Genomic DNA, 21,219 nt, shown 5'->3' on the forward strand with positions numbered 1-21,219 from the left:
ATGTGGTCGCCACGGCAGAGGCGGGACGGGACCTCGTGTGCAAACGAGCACTCCAAAATGATTTTCAAAAGAGGAGGAAGTACAGGATGAAAAAGCAATTTGTAAAAAAAAAATCCTCTATTGATTGTGTGATTTTTTAAAAAGTGAATTTATAACGAAGGCTTAGCTCTCGAACCCTCAGCCACAGCCTCAGCCCTCTTACACTCGCCTTGCAGCCAGCCCCAGTCCACCAATAGGAGGCAGAAGGCCGCTTGGCTCAGCCAATCAGAGCTCCGGGGCAAATATCAAAGCCACCGAGTCCTTTCTAAAATCAGAAAGAGCAAATAGGATGCATCTGAACCCCCACTTCATAAGACAAACATTATTTCCACTGAGGTGATGCAGTTTGACTCGTTTCAAGATTTGCCAGTGGGGTAAGAAAATTTCACTTGTGGAGCAAACGGTAACTTAAAACAAGCTACATTTTTTTACTTGAGAGAAAAATGATAAGATTTAAAGTCACATTATAAGACTAAAAGGCTTAAGGCATATTTTTTTTGTTTTGTTGCATTGCCGTTTTACATGTGTGACCTCAGCTGCACTGCCTGCTGGAGCTAGAAGGCTAGCCTCAGATTATTCATTGTGGTTTAGGCACTGCACTGACTCCTACGTTCTTATCCATACAGCGACAGGACGGCACTTCCTGTTGAATGCCACCACATTGTAGTTTCAGCAAAGAACTGTTTGTCACCCCCCAGTTAATTGGAAATGATCTGTTGCTATTGCCTGTACTTATGTAATTTGCTTTGTTAGTCACTCTGGATAACAGCATCAGCTAAATGGATGCAATGTAATGTCTGTCTGTCTGTTTGTCAGTATGAATGAATAAAAATGGGTGCATTAGCACTGCTAAAGTTGAATCAGAATTTTGAGGTTCGGCATTCTGTGGTCCTGCCTGGAATTCTGTGCCACCCCACTGGACAGCTGGAGGTCGCACCTGACAGTCGGAGACCCAGCCAAAACCCTCAAATCTCCATGCCTGGAACATGGAGGAGGCTCTGGAACTGTAATTGTCCAGAAAGTTCCAGAATTAGTTCGGCTTTCGCTGATAGACCGTTGTTGAAGGCAAGGTCATCTTTTCTGTTTTATTTACCTGTCATATGTAGTATCACACCTCAGAGAATACATGGTGGGTCCAGCCAATTAGAGCAGTTCTTACTGGAAGCCCACTTGAGGACCACCAATGCCCAGTGGAGTCTTAACACAGATGTGAGACTTTCCCCTCCTCCTATGCAATCATTCTGAACAATATTACAGAGTCTGCTAGTGATCAGCTGTAATGTTTTGTATCTGATGTGAGGCAGGACTGGGGGTGGCCACAGCTCATGTGGTGAACTGACAGGAAAAACAACTGAAAGGGTTTGGCTTACTTAAATCACCAAAGCAATGGAAATCCAAAACACCAAAAGGCCAATCTGGCAACCAAATTCTTCAAAGAAAAAGGAATGAAAAAAATCATAGAAACAGGCATCAACCCGTCACACTATGCAGCTTCCCAAACACTGTCCAGATGCTCCTCCCCTCTAGGCCTTCAAGTCAGGCCTCTTATAGCGCCCATAATTAGGTAATGGGCTGCAATATGCGATTGCATACAGGCCATACCTGTCTGTGGGGCCGGTGCTGCCCCCTGGTGGGCAGCCCCCGAATTCCTTTCCTGGCATCACATTGAGTAGACTTGTAAATATGAATTCTGTTCTGAAAAATATCCTTTGCCTCATATTTTCACATCGAAAATGTCGACAGGTGCCAGACAGAACTCTGCTGTTTTATAGGTAAAAGTGTTTGTTCCTACCACACACATGACGTTTCCAGCTATATGCAATATGCTATATATCACTTAGCCTGTGTCGCTGTTTCTTAATTTTGTAAGCGTGCTTTTGTTGTTGCTTGTTCTCGTGAGCGAGCTCACGTTTGAGTCTGTTTATGTGTGTGCCTGACCTACAAGTGAGCGGTAAGTGCACCTGTCTGGGTTGTCTTTGTGGTTGTGAAACGTTCTGGTGAAAATGTGTACGCGTACATGTATATGTGCTTGTGTGTGTGTGTGTGTGTGTGTGTGCATCTGTGTGTTTGTGAGTGGGTGTGTGCATGCCTGCATGTGTGTGTGTGTGTGTGTGTGTGTGCATCTGTGTGTTTGTGAGTGGGTGTGTGCATGCCTGCATGTGTGTGTGTGTGTGCCAGTGTGCACGCTCGTGATTGAGTGCGAGTTCTCTCCTCCCCCCTCGTCTGTTCTAGAAAGTTCAGAAGTGTTCCGATGAGGCCAGATGTAGAGATGGAGAGGGGGGAGGCAGACAGAAGGAAAGATAGAGTGAGTGATAGCGTGTGGGGGAGGTTAGAGTTGAGACAAGCTGTGTGTGTGTGTGCAAGAAAAAAAGAACAAGAAAGAAAGAGAAATGCAAGAGCAGTGTGAAAGTTTAGGCCTCAGAGTTAAAGGTAGAAAAAGAGTGTGAAAAAAGAGGCTGGGAAAATAAATAAAGAGGTTGATGAGAAAGATGAGTGCAAGAGAGGAGAAGGGCCTGGAATAAAGTGAACACGCCGCTGTGAAACTTTGCAGTTTACAAAGTTCATAAAATCTCAATCGTATGAAATTTAACGGTTGTTGAAGAGAGCGGTGTACGCCGACGCTCACACGGTTTCTACTACAGTGTACCGCGCTGCGTCATTTCTGTCCCACCTGCCTGTTTGGATCTAAAAATAGGGAGAAATAGAGCGGTAGACCACGAATAACGCATAACAATGCCCTGCACCCCGCGGCTGCTCAGCGGAGTATTAGAATGGTTAATCTTTCAACAACTCTCCCTTTTGCTCTCTCACTTCCTGTGTGGCGGTGGCCCATGTGACCTGTTTCATTGCTCTCGGCTCGTGCCACTTTTTTTATTTCCGGGAAAACTAAACTTGGCTCTGGCGAAGACGTCGGGTCAGCTGGTTAACAACCGCCATGAAATACAGTTAAAAAGAGGCCCAACATTTCTTAGTTCATCGACGTGCCCTGGGGATTCAAATCCAAAATGTGTCGAAACAAAACATGGCAGAGTGATGATCATTAGCTAGCTTTTGTGTTTTCTGAAGGTACCGGGACTAAGATGATTGAGGGGTGAGGGGTGAGGTAGCACTGCACAAGACCTGTCAAAGAACTGTCACCATGAGACACCAACTGTCAAAAATCTCTCTCTCTCTCTCTCTCTCTCTCTCTCTTTCTTTATTTCTCTCTCTCTCTCTTTATCTCTTTCTCTCTCTCTCTCCCTCCCTCTCTCTCTCTCACACATTAAAAACAGTGACACCTCCTCCATGCTCACAGATGAAAGGAGGAAGTGAGTGGCTTTGCAAGAGGGTACAGATGTGTGCAGATTCCCCACTTGCAACTTCAACATGGATTTTGACTACCAGATGATAAAAGGTTTGGCTCTTTACCTATTGTTTACCTGAACGTGATGTAACTGGTGTCTTTAACATGATAACGATACTGACGACCGTGATATCATGTTTTCATATCTTATGTCGGCCATGGCAAAGTGATGGATGCTTTCTACATTCTTTAATTATTATGTGGCATCATAAAAAAAGTTCAGTTTTTGTTGTTTGTGACTTATTTAATCATGTGACCTGTGAGCTGAAAACTATAGATGTATAGACACCAAAATGGGGTTACAAAACAAAGGAAATATGAGGTGGTAGGTTGTTTCCTTGATGCTTGCTAAAAAGCAGTTTCCCATGATCTGTGTGTGATGAGCACTTGTGTTATGAATGTCCAGAGTTTGAGAGTTGTTTGTTTTTGAGGTCTGCAAAGGCCCATTTCTGCTTTTAACAGGATCACAACAGATCAGATTGACCACGAAACGTGAACTTCTGCAGTGTTGTGAATGTGTTCTCGGAGGTATCAGAATGATTGTTGATGCATCTTGCTGGTTGTGCAGTTCTCCATTTTAAATTCAATTTTTTTAAAAAGGAGAGCAGATAGTGCCCTCTCTGTATGTATTTTGTCACTTTGTTCAGACGTTGAGAAAGCATAGACAGAGACGGGAGGGATCACAGTGCCAAAAGTGCCTTAGCAGAGAACTGAACCCTCAGTCACACGGGGAATTCTTATATGAGTTTGAGAGTCGGCCACCCAGTACTGCACCATTGAATTAATGAATAAGTGAGGTGTGTTATATGGGCTGGAATGTACAGTACTGTTTGTTTTTTGCCTTTAAGTGGTCTGGTTGCGCATCAGTTATAATGTAACTGCTTTAAAATCTTTAAAAAAATAATATTGCAAAAAATATCTTATCCCAGTGACCTCAGTTGTGCAGTTGTGTAGTTATTGCGAGGGTGGAGAGGGATAGCAAATGTGGCTAGCAATTGTGGACGGAGAGATAGAAATTTAGCTTATACCTGGCACCTGTAAACACTGCTTGCAGCTTTGCTTTAAAACAAAATTGAACCACAGTACCACGTTCATATTTCAGTGGGTGTTCGTATTGTATAAGACAGCGTTTCCCAACCGGTGTGCCGCGGCAATCTGGTGTGCCGTCAGGCGAGGTCAGGTGTGGCGTGTGAAAAATCCTTCATAAAAATTTTTTACGTTCAAATGAATTAAAAAAAAATGAAATGACCAAATCCCATTAACAAAAGCCAAAATGAATGCCATTAAAATGCATATCGCTTAATTAAAACCCCAAAAGAACATTTAGCCCTACTGTTGGCACGTCACAGCAACGTCAGTACGTGACTCGCGGATTTTCCTGTCGGCGTGGTGTGCCATGAGGTTCTGTAAATTTTGAAAGTGTGCCGTGGAAGGAAAAAGGTTGGGAAGTGCTGGTATAAGAGACAAAAACAAACAAATCCACCATGCGTTGTTAAGTTTATGCTCGTTGCTTCATACTGTAATTTTGTAGATACAGAAATCAGTTTTTAATACGCGAATGTTAACTTATGCCCACTTTAATTGAATCTTTCAATTTTTTTTTTGGCAGATTCTGAAATGCGTGAGAGAGAAGCACGTCTCGCCTCTCTGCCAGTCCCCCAATCCCAGCAGCCCCCCGCAAGGCAGATTCCTCCAGTCAAACCGAGGCGAAGCATCAAATCCCGCCCAGCACCAAAGGAGGAGGCGGGGCCTCCCAGCAAGCCGGCCAATGGCAGGGAGAGTGAGGTAAAAAAAGGAATTAAGAATATTTTCTGTCAAGAACAGGCCATTTAGCCCAAGGGATGTCACCTTACTCAGAGTTTAGGGAGCATCCAGCACTGTCTCAGGCCTAGTCTTGAACACATCGAAGGGCATCTGCTTCCACAACACGACCTAGAAAAGTCGTTCCATTATCAAATCAACCTGTGAAAAAATACCTCCTGTTGGCAGTGGAAAATGTATCTTGGGCTAATGTCTGCAGGCAGAACTTCATTTGAAATATATTTTGTGGACTACTTTGTTTACCCCCTTTAAAAACATAAAATCAGAAGTCAGCTATATGAAAATATAACTTTGTTCCAAATACTGATGAAAATATTGATTTAAAAAATTGTAATCAGGATTGCAAGCGGTGATTGTGCTTGCGTGTAACAGTTCTGCGTAGTGTACTGCGGACAGAAAGCAGTGGAACATGAAATGACAAGCTGTTTGTGGCCCAGTTTTGCATCGCGTACGGCACTGCACAGAAATACATTTCTGACCATTTCCTGTTTGATTACGATAAACGGCTGCACAGGACGTTCTACACCCAAAAGCCACAAGAAGAACACAAGCAAATTCACCATCGCTGAATGTCATGAACAGCTTCCTGTGGCTCTGCAGGACCTTAACCCTGACAAAGGGTCGTGTTTTAGTGAGAGTACAGTAACTCAGAGAAAAAGAATCATCCCACGGTCTTCAGAATTAATTTGCTCTCATTAGATAAGTATAGTTAATGTAGTTAATGTGCTTAAAGACGAGAAGAACTCACAGATGTTAGTGATGTTACAGAAGTAATTAACAGGAATCTTAAAAAAAAAATAATAATAAACTTGCTGTGGTTTTTTTCCCTCCCTCTCTCTTTCTATTGGTAAGCAGTAATGGAGTGATCATCCTGCTTTCTTCACTCTTTCTCTGTTTTTAGTGTTAGACCTCTCCTTGTTCAGGGCATAGGCCGTCTTCTTTTTCTTCTATCCTCTTTTTTTCTCTCAGATGAAAAAACTGTTGTTCTCACCGTTCTCTCTCCCCTCACCATCTCCCTCTCTCTCCCCCTCCGTCTCTCTGCCCATCTTTCTCACTCCCTCCCTCTCTCCCCCTCTCACTCCTCTTTCTCCTCTCCCCCTCTCACTCCCCCTCTCACTCCCTCCCTCTCTCCCTCTCTCCCTCTCTCTCTCCCTCCCTCTCTCTCCCTCTCTCCCTCCCTCTCTCAGACGGTGGTTCAGAAGATGCCCGCGGCTGTGCTGCGGTGTGGTGGCCCCGGGCCCCTGGAGGCCCTGTCTCCCTCCCTGAGGGCCCACACCCTGCTGTGGTTCGAGAGGTCCCAGATGCCCCATCTGCGCAGGCCGGGGCAACCGCTGCCCTGCTGGCTGCACGGCTTCGCCACGCGCCGGTGAGGGGAGGGGCCAGGAACCTGGAGGGGGGGGCCGGGAACCGGGGGGGGGGGGGCTCAACGCAACGCAACACAACACTGGGAATAAAGCACCACTTACTGTGCCCCTAAAAAACAGCCCTGTACTGCCCTCTAAAATGAAATTTAATTGATATTAAGTGAAACCCCCCTCAATCTCTCTCCCCTCTCTTTCTCTCTATCCCTCTCCCTGTCCCTCCCTCCCATGCGCTCTCTCTCTCTCTCTCTCTCTCTCTCTCACAGGGAGGCAGAGGAGCTGTTGAAGGATGAGCCTGAGGGCTGTTTTCTGGTGAGGCTCAGTGAGTCTAAGATTGGGTTCGTCCTCTCATACAGGTACAGCTGTGTGCTAAGTGCATCTTACACATACAGCACATACACACACACACACACATATGTGCGCACAGACACACACACACACGTGCGCACAAACACTCACAGACAGACACACACCCACACACATATACATATACAGTATGTGCCCGCAAACACACATGCACACATACACACACACACACACGCACACACACACATGCACACATACACACATGCACACACATACATATATGTGCATGCAAACACACATGCACACATACAGCGCACACACACACCTACGTACACTCCCTTCCTTGTTCCAGAGGAAGAGACAGGTGCCGCCACTTCATCCTCGAGCAGGAAGAGGGCGGGGCCACAGGGGGAGGAAGGCGTTACCTCATCGCCGGGGAGACGAGTCGCCATGGCAGCCTGCAGGAACTGATCGACTACTATACCCAGCATGCTGTTGGGCCCTTCGACGAAGTGCTGACCATGCCCTGTGCCAAGGTGTGTTCCCCAGGTTACCTGGAGCATGGCAGAATTCACTCATGCCAATGAACCACCTGAACTAACAAAATATGTCACTGATCCAGCCAAAAATTCTCTTCTTGGTTCTGCTAGAAACTAAGTAACCTCCTAAGACCTGGCCATTCATTTTTGTCCCCCGTAGGGGACATTCATGTGTGGTTTTAATCTCAATATTCTACCAAGCTGAAACTTACACTACACGTGACATTCAATAAAAATATAATTTTTTTTGTCATCGAAGATTAAGTTATTTAAACTGCTTGGTCTCTCATGGAAGTCTTCAGCCCCCCAATATACGTGTCATTACCCACAATCCCCTTCTTTCCCCCCCCCCCCCCCCCCCCCAGGGAAAGAGAGCCCGTGAGGATTTATCGGGACAGGACGTGGGAGGGACGGGTGGAGGGGCACTGGGGGCAGAACAGGAGTCCGAATCCACCCCCACCCCCGCCCCCGCCCCCGCCCCCGCCCCCGCCCCCGTCGCCCCTCCCCCGGAGACGGCGCAGTACGCAGTGGTGAGGAAGGTGATGAGGAAGGCCAACTCCTTCCCGGAGGCAAAGACTGATGAAGAGATCGAGGTAAGGGTCACAGGTACAGGGGGCAGAGAGGTTACACACAACCAGCCACGTCTGAGTAAACATACCTGCCTTCAAATCATTACATTATGGGCGTTTATCCAAAGTGACTTACACATCTTTTTTTACATAGTATCATACATCTATACAGCTGGATTTATACTGCAAAAAAGGCTGTCTTAAGTGTATTAGTCTTATAATGAGTCTTAAAATATTTTTTCTCTTGAGTAGAAAATATTAGCTTGTTTTACTTTCTACTTGAAAAGTGAAATCGTCTTTTTGTCTAATTTGTCTTTTTATGTTTTTGTCTTATTTAGCAAAAATGTAACAGAAATAAGTATATATAAGAAATTTATTTGGCTTATTTTTTGGTTTGTGCAGTGTATGCTGAATCAATTGAGGTAAAGTAACTTGCTCGAGGGTACAACAGCACTGTTCTACCTGGGAGTCAAACCTGCAACCTTTAAGTTTCACGGCCAGTTCCAGTCCCTACAATAGTGTGTGAGTCAATTTATTGGGACTGCAGAGAAGGGGACAAGAAAGTGTGCACTTTCAAATCGATAGGCTGTTCAGGTCCTGTGAACCCTACAGAACGCAAGAGCGCTCTTCCAGTTTAAGTTGATGTTGTATAACTGCTATTCTGCAGCAGGTGCCAAATTTCATCCCCGCTGAACCCCCAAAAGCCGCAGCCCCAGAGAGCTGTCACGCCGATGACGGGACGGGACCTGGGGACCCCCAATACGCCCGGGTCAACAAACCCCCGAGGGCCGTCGCCAACACCGCCCCTCACTCTTCCTCCCCCTCCTCCTCCTCCTCCTCCTCCTCCGGGGCCGAAGCACAGTTGGAATCCCACCTGGGACTGCCCCCCGCCCCCCTGGCCGGTGCCGCCCGGCCCCAGCGGGGGTCGGGGGAGGAGCAGAAATACTGGGAGCTGGTGCCCATGCACACCTACGAGGAGACCCATCACCTGACCCACCCGGAAGAGTCACATGACCGCATCGACTTCTACGCCATGGGGAGGAGGCAGGATATTCAGAGGAGTGGGGGTAAGGGGGGGGGGGACAAGGAGGGGGGGCTAACAGGATGGGAGAACATGAAACATCAGACAGGGTTCATGAAGGTGAAAGCCTAAATGTGTGCACTTTGCAGTTTAAGCCATGCTAAACTTGCCAAATTAAACTTACTTGACATTAAATTTTGAGTCACAAGATGTTAAGGACTGGATTTCCATTGAATCCAGTCAAAGGCTTTCTGTGTGTCAGGTTCTATCCATTGTCATTTCATGCAGAATATTACCCTAAACTTGTATTGTCGTGTGTGTGTGTTTGCTTATGTGTGTGCATATATGTGTATGTTGTATGTGTACGTGTGTGTTCATGTATGTGTGCGTGTGATATGTGTGTGTGTGTGTGTGTCTGTGCATCTTCCAGAGGGTGTCCAGAACCACCTGTACTCTGAGGTGAACCTGAGGGGGTTGAGGGACGGGCCGCCCACAGTGGCCATCCCCCCTCCCGCCCGAACCCCCGGGCTGCCGCTCAGACCGCCTCCCCGACTGACGGACTGCCCCTCTCCCCTGGACCCCGCCCTGCAGGTACACCACACCGCCGCCCACCACACACTGCCCTAGTAAAACAGGAAGCGCTGGCTGGCGTTTTAATGGACAAGGGGTGTGTCCGAATCAGCCTCCTAACAACTGTGTCCTCAAAGTTTGTACCGTCTACTAAGCATACTGCGTACTCTTTAGTGTGTACATTTTAGTATGTGATGGGCAGTATGGGAAAAAATGGCCATTTACTTCCTTAAAAGTATGCTCCTGAATATACTCCCGAATATACCAAATATATCATCCTGGAATTTTAAGCACACCACATTTATGATGCTTTCACACCGAAAGTTTCGCTTTCTTACTCGAGCCTGATGTGAGAATGATACATTGCTTCTTTTTTCAATTAGTCTGGTTTTCTTTCACAAAGGCAAAAAATCTTCATAAAAATCTTTTATAATGATAAAATAATTGACTGTGGCGCTCCAGGACTGGAGTTTGAGACCCCTGGTCTAAGCCAATGGGCTTTATTTTCCAGGCGGATTTGAGAATGACGACCTCCTCAGTGTTTTGTTGCACAAAGTCCCACAGAATCAAAAATGTTTTTATATCGTTCTCTATCCATTTCAGAGAGTGGATGGCCGCCTCCCCCTGACTCCTCCCTCTCAGTCTGGCCCCTCCCCATCCGTCCCCAACAGCCACAGCCCCATCTACGAGCATATCCCCGAGGGGGGGCTTTCAGCACGACCACCGTTGCCCCCCCAGAACCACAGGCACTGACCGAAGACCGGAGTCACAGTCCTGTTATCGCCCGTCCCTGTGCTGATGCTGTGATGATTTCGTAGGGCTGGTTCGCGAAACAAAGTTGCGTTAAAAAAGGAGGACAATTTTTACAGATGTGCTCATTCCTGTGGACACGGCATGAACATTTCTGACAAGCAGGAATAATTTCAATACGGCACCTTTACTGAAATAAACTCAAGGGGCCTCATTCGCAAAACTTTTCTTAAATTATTCTTATTTTTGGTGTACGAGATGATGAATGCTGACTGTTTTTTGTATGTTTAATTTTATGCACAATCCTGTACATGTGATTGGCATAAGGAAACAGCCATGAATACAGATCAGGAAAAAAATAACGAATTCCGAAATGTTCCTGGAAATGTTCGTACACAGTTTACGATCAAATGTGATCGTACGCATGTAGGCCCAATAACTGTTTTGAAAATAAAGTGCAGCTCAAACATGTCTTCATCCTGGCACAAGAGTGGCCATGGAGAGTCATACCCATTTCTGGCTTTCATGCTAACTTCTGCTCTTAATTATTTAAATAAATTTTCTGAAATCTGTAATTTTGTTTAAATTTATGGATAAACTCATGAATCACAGGTAACTGTTCTTGAGCACCAGTACGAAAGGTTTTGCTGTGGTCTGAACTACGAGTGAACCAGCACTAGCATATAGAGCTAACTAGCTAACTGAAACCGGGTATCCAATGGAAACAAAAGCCTGGCTTAAGCATTGGCCCTCCAGGACTGGACCTGCCCACCACTGTTCCAGCAGGTGGTCGTGTAATTCTCCACTGAACCGTCTCTGCAGAGCTCCAGAGTTCCTTTGAAGGAACTTAACCCTTTAAGGTGTGAGATATCACACATATGTCTCTATGTTCTTAACTGAACATTCTAATGCTGATGTAACAACCGCTGCAGGTTGACTGAAAACAACAACCGACCGTATCCCACGAGATGCTGAAATCAGCCGGCACCAGAGCTGGGTCAAATACGTTATTTCTTCTGGATTCAAATACTTTTCCACGCTTTGCTGATCTTGTCTGGTGTATTGGAACCAATGAAATACTCTCAAAAATCGAAAACCCCGCCTTCTGGTCATATTGGTAGTCTCAATCACACCAGGTAAGATCAACAGAGCACAGAAAAGCATTTGAATCCAAAACAAATGCGTATTTGACCCAGGTCTGGTCGGCACATTCTTGGCAGCCGACAGCAAGGTAATTACACGTGAGTCACGTGAGAAACGTTGAACACGTTTAGAGGGGCAGTAGATGCATGTTCTGTCTTTCTTCTTTTCCTCAAACAAGTGAAGTAATCGTCATATTCCTACACCAACCCAGCAGTCAACCAGCACGATCTCCACCAAACCTCCATCCCTATTTCTTCAGAAGCTGTTACTCCCAGTTTCTCTCTCACACTCCTTCTTCTCATTAAAGGGGAAGTCGCAAAAATGTACATTACAATTAATGAAGCACACCAGGACAGCAGGACAGGAGTCAAAAAATAATGAGTGACACTCGTTTGTAAAACCTGGCGTTTTATTCTCAAGGTAAAAATGATGAGCCAGAGCTTACATGAATCATTTACAAACATGGACGTAGATCCCGGGGGGGGGGGGGGGTGAAACTGCTAGTGCCCCCCCCCCAAAAAAAATCCTTAAGAAAAAGTCCAGTTTTGTCGGTTTCTTGTCCCCACAGAAGTCGAAATAAGAACCACGCCCTTGTTTACAGAAGTTTCCTTTATGGGGCGGGGGGGGGGGGGGGGGGGGGGGGGGGGGCTGAGAAACAAAAAGCGCACACACAGTAGAATTGAGCCACTGGAGTGATTTCTGGGCTCTGCCTGTACCCCCCCCCCCCCCCAGTCCAGACCCTTGTACCGAACCAGCAGGGGAGCACTTCCATCGCCACCCATTCAGTGACGGGACAGGACACCGCTCTGCCGTACACGGGGCATTTGGCCCCGGGGGGGAATACAACACCCAGCCATGGGGTAGCACCCAGGCCACCCGTCCCCCCACCCCCCACCCCCCGCCTCACGGCAATCACCCTGTAAAATAACCCCAGGAAAGCGTCAGGAACTTACTCCCACACGGCTCCCAGCAATACCGCCATCCTCCATGCATTTACCGCCATCTTCCATTCACTCACCGCAATATGGGCAATTCACTTATTCCCAAATACTGTCAAAACCCCCAGATCTCAGCAATGAAGCCCCTGCTGCTCCCACCGTTCCTACCCTTACTAGGAACACCCCCCCCCCCCCCCCCCCCCAAACCCTCCCCGGCCCCCCCACCACGCATGGCTCAGTTCTTCTTGCTCTTTGGCGAGTCGTACTTCCTCTTACTGGAGTACCAGAGGAGCAGGGGGATCCCGATCGAGGGCAGGGTCATCACCCCAAAAGCTGCCCAGTCCAGCTGGAGAGAGAGAGGGGGGAGACAGAGAGAGAAGAAGGATAGAGGGAGGTTAATATTGTCATGTTATTACAAAAGACGTTTTTGTTTCTCACTGTTCTGATTTGAACAGTTTGGCTGTTTCAGGCTGAGATCCGAGCCAGACTCACGTAGTGTGGGGAGAAGCGCCTGTCAAACTCCCTCTGAGCCAGAATGCCCCCCTGCCCTGGAGCGCTGGTGTACCCCACCTGGGGACGGCAAAATGGAGGAGGGGGAGGGGGGGGGGGGGGGGGAGAGAAGGAGACAAAGTGAGAGTGTGTTATGCATCCAATCACAGGACCGAAAGTAACATGTGTCGGGTAGGGGGGGGGGTGGGTTTACTTACCACGACCTGCCCTCCCTCCTGCGCCAGGTAGCTGACCGTCGCAGAGGTGAAGTTGAAGTACCCGGCCTTCAGGGGGCGCAGTACCACCGTGTGAGAGACATTGCTGGCACTGGGAGAGGGGAGCTGGGGTTAAGGAGAAGAAGCTTCTGGAGGCCTCACTGGGCATGCTCACAACCCTAGGGTACCGCAAGCCTGACGCTAACGTCTGCTAACGTCCAGGGATACGCTTCGCTGATAAACGGTCAGTCACTTCTCCTGAAGCATCGTGGACTATTTTATGTGGGTCTTCAAGCCAACTTGACCACTGACTTTTAACTTAATGTCACCGTCACCTGCTAAAGCCAATCACATTCACCAGCCTCACAAACGCTAGCTTCCCTTTCCAACAGCTCTACGTACACTGAAACACACAGGAACTCAGGTCACAGTACAAACTGACTAAGGACAGACTGGCAAGACCGTTATGAAACAGAGGAGAGTGATAAAGGGAGAGGATAAAGACCAACGCGACAGAGGAGTAGAGGTCAAAGGTAACTTACGACAAAAGTGAGATATCACAGAAAGAGAAAACCATGGAACAGACTGAGGGCAATAAGGAAGAATTCAGAATTCTACTGTAGAACTCAAAATGGGGGGGTCATGGAAACAAGAACCCTGGCAACCAACGTCATGGTTGCCAGAATGTTGGATGTTTCCCCCATAGATTAATTATTTCAAAATGCCTTGTGGAATATTTCAGGGTAAAAGTGTTGGAATTCCAAAATGGTGTACGGGAGGAGAAAGTCTTAAACCAACATGAGGTGTCAGTCAAGATGAGTGATTCCACCAAATACTTGGGGGGGTGGGGGGGGGGAACACAGATATCCCGGAAACGTTGTCAAGGATACGGTGCGATCCTGTCCCACTTGACGTTGAGCATTCCGGACACGATGCCGAAATCCTCCGGGGGGAAGGAGTCGTCAGACAACTCCACCTCTAGGGCGGCGCTGTAGGGAGAGGAAACGGTAATATTAGCATATAGCACAAACACATCCCCCATTGTGAAGCACAGCACAGACTGAACAGCACTAATCCTTATGGTTTGATCTGTGCGCAGAGCTTGCAAAGGATTGTGGGATACGCCAGCAGTCTGAGGCATTTAACCAGCTGCAATGGCTGAACTGAACACAGGACTACAAAGCACCCTCTCTATTACTGCTGCTGTGATAATTAAGCAGTACGGGAATATCGCGCATATCGTGAACACAGTCACGGCTACAGAAGTGTTGTTAGGTACGAAGTGAAGCATTGCCGGCAACCCCTGGTAGCCATGGCTGTATTCACGATGTATCATGGCCTCGAGTTGCGTATTGCGTTTATAAAATGGTTACAACATACAGAGACACATAACTGATGACACAATATTACTTTGATAATATTATTCGCAAGTAACACAAGGTTCGTGCACAGAGCGATACTGTTTACAAACGGGCGGTTTGAAGAACTGTCGCGGCATCGGATTCGCAATCGCTGCAGAATGCCGTCTCAGCCAATCAGCATCCAGGATCGAAAACAACCCGTTTTATAACTCTGTAGTAAGTGCACTTGGTTTTTTTTTGGTGGGGGATTTCTGCTTTCTCTCTGAAATAAGCAAAGTGTTCAGACCCAGCAAACCCGGCGAGACGTTAAGCAGGTCATCAACGGCCTTAACCGAACGATTAGGTGCCGAGTGACAAAGACCAGCGCACCCCGCTGGACCCCCCAGGCCCGTGACCGGAGTGCCCTTAAGACCATGGTGTGCAGTTCAGTTTTACGAGTCCCTCCCAAGCATGCGATGTTGAGGCGTGCCAGGCTAGGCCAGAGAGGAGTACCTGGTCCCGACGTTGTAGATGCTGTACTGAAGGGTGAGGTCCCGTCCCTCCACTGCGTAGCGGTTCAGCAGGGATTTGGAGGCCAGGAGTCGGGCCCCCTCCTCTCCCGCCACTAACCCCAGCACAGCAAGCACGGCAAGAACACACAGCGCCCTCATCTGCAACGGAGGACAAGTTGCAATGGGATAAATTTGCAGGATCTTTTTATTAGACAATGGAGTTTGTGAGATCTATAACCTCTCTATTCTTGCATTTCCAAGTTCTAGGGACAGGCGACCTGAGATAACAGAAACGTACTACATGAGTGGACTATCTGAATTAAAACCAGCACTTAGTTACGTCCGATCTCGCCGGATGAATACTGAAAGGACATCGTTCATACAGTCTCAAGCGCTTAAGGTGACCCGGGGTAACTCCGCTCTAACGTTTATTTTCAGAACTGACAGTTACTCTACGCGAGTCCTCACTTTTCCAACTTAAAATTGAATGCATAGAATGTATTAACATACTGCCTGGAACTATAAACACACTGTAATGCATTAACCTACTTTATGCACGTATTAACATTACGGCAGTTCATAAACGTCCTGTATGCACGGGAAAAAAACTATTTAGATGTGGGTAATGTGCAAGTCACACACAGGTTTACCAAATCGACCACACAATTAAACTATACTAATTACTGCCCAGAACAAATCCTGTTAGATCGTAGTAAGCAGTTTCACTTTTTAGGCTAATAACTAAACTATGAGCCTGTAGCCGAGCCAATTTATTAAAATCTAATAATCTCCGCGGCTACTTTACCTTAAAGCATAAAGAAACTAATTAGCTACATAGGCAAATCCAAGAAGCTAAAGTATTATTAGGCTAGGCAATACAGAATGAGTTGATCTGATCAGTGGACACCGACAGAACAAAAACTCACAAATGTCCAGAATGGATAATGTACAACGTGCATAAAGTAAACATGTATTGATTTAAAATGAGCGCTTACGTGTACCTGCCTTCGACAGTGCATGTCAAACCAAATTCACTGAACGTTAGCCAAAGCTAAAACAATAAAATTTCCATAAATCTTGTTGGATTAATTTATTTCAAACTATCGTCGCTAACGTTTCTAGCAATGGGCCTTAAACTTTTAAAAGTTAACTTGTCAAGCACTGCTTATAAGTTGCTGTAAATCAGCTAGTTTGCTACTAAAACACAACCCTGGCTATGCTTACGTGTACTTTACAGTGCTAGCTCGCAACAAGCTCGAGTCATGTTAAATACCAACAAGCTAGGCAGCTAACGCTAGCTCGCTAAAACTGTCAAAAGCTCATTAGGTCGTTTTGTTCTCGTACAGGCATGTGAGACTTAAAATAGTCGTGTAGACAACAAAACGTGGATTTGTCATTATGTAATACAAGTGAAACACTTAAAAAGCTTAAATCCTCAGCTCCAACTCTTACCTTGGCTGTTATCCTTCGCGACAGAAATTCGTAAGGACTGCTAGTGAGCATGCGTACGCGTCTTCAAACCTCCCTTGCTGTGACGTCTCCTAGAGGCGCGTCGTTGGGTTAATGCGTAGGCCTACTCTCTAAATTTGTATCAAAAGTGCGATCATATTGTATTCTCTTTATAGATTATCTTTATGACCATAATCCGTACATCCGAATCAAAAATGTTACGTTGAATTGGCTTCCGTGTTCAACTACATAATTTCACTTTCATGCTTAAGCAGAGGAATCAAGATATCAACTGATTTATGATATTTATTTTCTTTAAAAAGCTCTCTTTTTGATCCAATCAAATATTCAAAATGTTGAAAATGAATTTAAACTCATGTTACGGGTGTAACGTAATTTAACATGACTTACTCAAAATAAATATGTTTTACAATCCACCATTAATAAAAAAAAGAAAAGAAAGCCGCACACTACTAATGCTCCAAAATATCATTTGCTTACCAAATATCGACCAACATTTTGGCACACAGTGACTTTGTCAGGGTGTGTGGAGTGCAATGCCAGGAGAGGTATTTTTGAAAAATAGGTGGCCGGTGTAATTCATTAATGCAATTCATGATGATTAGTGATGTGAACTCAAAGGTAAATTGAGCAGGTAAAAGACAAAATATAATGGTTCTCAAAACACATGGTGCTGTTTCATAGCAAAACTATTTTAAATGGTAGTCACTTTGATTTTTCAGCACAATACGTTTAAATCACACACATCAACATTAATCCATCAGGAGTCAGTGTTTTCATTTCAAAAATCCAGTAAGCTTCCCTTTGAAGGAACAAGGTATTGAGGTCCCCACCTCTTCTTGGTAAAGTCCCTTTTTCAAACCCAGTATAACAGTATATATGATTAGCACATAAAAAATGGGCAGCTACAGAATAGTTAGTGTCCTGTCTTCTTGTGGTGCTTTTATGTTCAGCAATCTCTAGTTTCAAAGGTTGGATGGTTTTCCCGATACAGGCTTTTGAACACGGGCATTGGACCATATATTGGACTCCTTTGGTAGGACACAAAATGACACCTTTGATTGGAATCTTTTTGCCTGAATGAGGGTGTTTTAAAAAATGGGTTTTGGTTGTACTGTTACATAGGGTGCAGGCACCACAGAAAAAAAATAACATAATCATGTTTAGTACTAAGTACACAAAATGTTCTGGGGGGGAAATGGCAGATAAAAGAAGCATGTTCGTTCCTCATTTGGTGTATTACTTGTGGCAGTAAGTCAGTGCCAGTCAGTGGCAAGGCCGGGTCTATGTCATAGCCCACAAAAAAAAATTTGGTTGAAAAACCTGCTTTGATTTTAGAGTAATTGCCGTTTTAACCCATTTCCTAGCATAGCGCCCCCAAGTGGCCAAATTTAACAAAGCCTGGTATATATCCTGTAAGCATGTGTCCCAAGTTTGGTGCCAATAAACAGAAGTGTTGCAGATAAATGGTTATCCTTTCATCACGGCACCTTCACTGCCAAATTGGTCCGCTTATTGTGGCCTACCTTTTAAAGACTACTGAAGACAATGATCTAAAGAAGTAATACCCAGAATAGCAGCCAAATTGAGCAATTGGCCAAATTTTGTGAAACTTGGCGGGTGCCCCTTAGACACCCTGGCATAGAGGGGTACCAAGTTTGGCATCAATACATCAAAGCATTGCAGAGATATGGCTCACTTCCTGTTATGTGTCTTCACCATCAAATTTGTTTGTTCATAGCAGCCATATTGTTTGACCTAGCAACCATCTTTTATCTACTTTTTGCCGGCCTGCCCTGGAGATGATACATGGCACATTTCATGGTGATTCAGTAAATGGTTCACAAGGACATGATATGCTTTTCATAAAATTCAAAATAGAAAAAAATTGAATGTGGTGGAAATTGATGAAGGTGGGTGCATTGAACTCAGCAGTACCTAAGGAATGTAGAAAAGTGACTCATGACCCTAGGCCGAACGGTTCAAAATTCATGGGGGTGGTAGTAGAGGGGCTACTGTACTCACCCCAAATTTGGTGAGGTCATGCCTTGAACTGTCCTCTACCAATGTGCCAAATTTCACAAAAATCTACCAAGCGGTTCTAGGGACTCCCATGGCAGAAAAATACTAATAGTGGGGGGAAAAAACTACACTTACAATAGGTGCCTACGCACCTATGGTGCTTGGCCCCTAATAATGTTTAAGTAGGGCCACCAGTTTGTCTCCACCATGTGACCTGGAGGGATTTAAACATGTAGTTCAATAGTTCAATAGTCCCCACAGGTACTCCAACAGCACAGTCCACTGATTAATTCTATAACTTAGTTTCTAATTGAGACATTTATAAAAACAATTTGTTGCTCTAATATGGGGAGAGTCAGGAAGTCAGAGTCAGGGAAATGAACATGGATGGAAGTTTAAATGCTATCTAAAGCATGTCTTTCAACCTCAATTAAAGCAATTGATTACACAGTTTTCCAGACAACCCCATAGAAAGAGACATTGTAGAGCAGGCTTTTTGGAATGTTTTTTCCAAATTTAAAATCAGTGTTCTAGAGCTCCATGACTTTCAGTTACCAGTAGTGACTGTTACATCAGCATTAGACAGTTCAGTTAAAACATTGTATTCACATATTTGCGATCTTACAAAAGGGGCCGAACACAATGCAACAGATAGAAATAAACTTTTCAAATGATTTATTGGTAAACATCTGGAAGACTGGGAAGAGACTCATGGAAGACTATGGACTCATCTGTCAGTGGGTCCAGGTGGCGCTGTGATGTAAGATCCTCTCTCTCCTGGGCGGTGCTTGCAGTCCAGGCCCAGGCTGGTAATGCTGATTACATGCTGTCTCCAGGACTGGTTTTCCCTGAGCCTTAGCCTTACACTCCCCTTGCACCACCGAGAGGCAAAGGGAAGAGATCTGGCTGAGCTCTGTGAATCTCCTGCGTCCAAAAGAAAGGCCACTCAAGCCACCCATCTGCAGTAAGCATCACCAAAAGAGGAAGCATGCCACTCTGCTCCCTCTCAGGCAAGAATGTCCGAGCCAGAGGTTGCATCTGAGCTCTGAATCCGGAAGGTGCTGGGTTTGGGGTCCTGGGGCGGCACAGGGATGAGACTGGGGTAAAACAGCCCCAAGGACTCTCCCGGGGAGCTCTGGGGCACAGGCATCTGGTGTTTGTCCCCCTTGACCAATTCCTTGGCCGAGGATGCTGTCATGTCCCAGATTTCCGCCTTGAGGTTCCCCCAGCCCGTTTCCTTCTGAAGAGACGGAGACAGGTCCTCCATTTTGGCTCTGGTGTCCCTGTCACCGGTCCCAGACGCCTGGCCGAGCTTTGCCCTCGCCACGCCCCTGTTCATGACCTCCATCCATGTCCTGTACATCACTGCAAAGCTGTCTGGGTGTGGCGGGTTCGCAGGGCAGCTCTCGTGGGCGCAAGGCTCCACCCCCGGCTCCGCCCCTCCCCTTCCCATCACCTCCATTAGCCGCCGGTACTTCTCTGAGAAGTTTGTCTCGTTGGTCGCCCTCCTCCTCTGCCTCTTCCTCCCCACTTTCTCCGTTTTCGGGGAGGGGGCGATGCTGGGCGGTGCCTCTGGTTCCGGGGGAGTCATGTGACAACAATGGGGGCACCTCATTATTGGGAAGAAGGTCCGGACGGGGGTGGGCGCGACAACATGCAGCTGAGCATACCCTGTTGGTAAGAAGACGACCAATCAGTAGCGAGTGTTAGAAAATGCGCTGCGTTCATGCTGCTATCTGTTAAATTATTTAAAAAATGGCTTGGCATTGTGTGTGCAGAATTGACAGTGCAGTCAGAAGTTACACACTTACCGCTCCCCTGGGTGAAAATGCCATTGTGAAAGAGGTCATTGTTTACCACCGTGCAATTAACAGGGTAATCTGAGGTGATGTTGCATTAAAATTGGATGTATGTTTTTTTTTTTTTTTTACTGCAATCCTGGCTTCTCTGTAATCACAATATTGTTCTTGATTTATCTGTAGATTTATCTAAATTCTATCTAATCATGTCATTTTGGTCCTGTACGTCACATTGCAGAAGTGTTTAAAAAATAAATAATGTAGACAAATAAAGGTTCTAAAAATTACTTACCATAGCCTGGATAGAATACATATGGTGCGTTACTTTGTAAATTATAGTTAAAGTCCATTTTAACCTATTATTCTGAAAGGTTGCTTTCAGGCACCAACATATATAGATGTTCTATCTATGTCTATGTAGTTTCCTGAGACAGCTATTGTGTGCAGATCTTAATGCCAGTGTACTTATAGAACTCACGCCTGTGATGTCACAGCTGCAATTACAATAGTACCCTCATTGCTGTGTGTTATCAATTGTTGTTACCATGGTTTAATATTTTCTATTATTGTAACACAAAACCCCAACGAAAGTGCTTGAAAAATGTAACCATCTTGTATTTAAATTGTATTTTCTATGGGCGTGTTGTGGTTAATGTTAAATGAATGTATAATATTAAATGGCCTCGTTTCTAAACGTATTGCCTTCAACTGACTTTGTTTAAATTATTCCATACATCTATTGGGAGCCATATTAAAATAACTCTTCCACCGTGAAATTCTAACCACATAGAGTACAATCTTTATAGAACCTATGGAAATTGTCTGGAAAAAAAATTGTGCCAAAACTATCTCCAATTTGCCTCAGAGGAGCGAGATGTTCCTTTTGTAAAAGATAATTTATTTGTTCCCATCACTGAGAACGCACGATTTCCCAATGGATCAAATTCAATGTTTACCCTTCTCTCGTTTGGC

The 21,219-nt window shown here is 45.7% G+C and overlaps 2 protein-coding genes across 2 annotated transcripts; one reads left to right on the forward strand and one right to left on the reverse strand.

Moving 5' to 3' along the window:
• Nucleotides 1-2,947: 2,947 nt before the first annotated feature.
• On the forward strand, nucleotides 2,948-10,894 carry si:ch73-109i22.2 (SH2 domain-containing protein 7). The gene is made up of 10 exons (XM_035430003.1): nucleotides 2,948-3,105; nucleotides 3,312-3,433; nucleotides 4,992-5,167; nucleotides 6,391-6,569; nucleotides 6,831-6,920; nucleotides 7,223-7,406; nucleotides 7,775-8,002; nucleotides 8,646-9,045; nucleotides 9,430-9,590; nucleotides 10,173-10,894. Exons 2-10 carry the CDS (start codon nucleotides 3,406-3,408, stop codon nucleotides 10,320-10,322), a joined length of 1,596 nt encoding a protein of 531 aa, XP_035285894.1. The 5' UTR covers nucleotides 2,948-3,105; nucleotides 3,312-3,405; the 3' UTR covers nucleotides 10,323-10,894.
• Nucleotides 10,895-12,634: 1,740 nt separating this feature from the next.
• Nucleotides 12,635-16,505, reverse strand: ssr2 (signal sequence receptor, beta). The gene is made up of 6 exons (XM_035428318.1): nucleotides 16,409-16,505; nucleotides 14,958-15,115; nucleotides 13,995-14,093; nucleotides 13,108-13,216; nucleotides 12,893-12,970; nucleotides 12,635-12,746 (listed from the first exon to the last, which is right to left on the reverse strand). Exons 1-6 carry the CDS (start codon nucleotides 16,457-16,459, stop codon nucleotides 12,636-12,638), a joined length of 606 nt encoding a protein of 201 aa, XP_035284209.1. The 5' UTR covers nucleotides 16,460-16,505; the 3' UTR covers nucleotide 12,635.
• Nucleotides 16,506-21,219: the final 4,714 nt, after the last annotated feature.

The sequence above is a fragment of the Anguilla anguilla genome, chromosome 8, assembly GCF_013347855.1.
Source record: "Anguilla anguilla isolate fAngAng1 chromosome 8, fAngAng1.pri, whole genome shotgun sequence".
Taxonomy (NCBI): domain Eukaryota; kingdom Metazoa; phylum Chordata; class Actinopteri; order Anguilliformes; family Anguillidae; genus Anguilla; species Anguilla anguilla.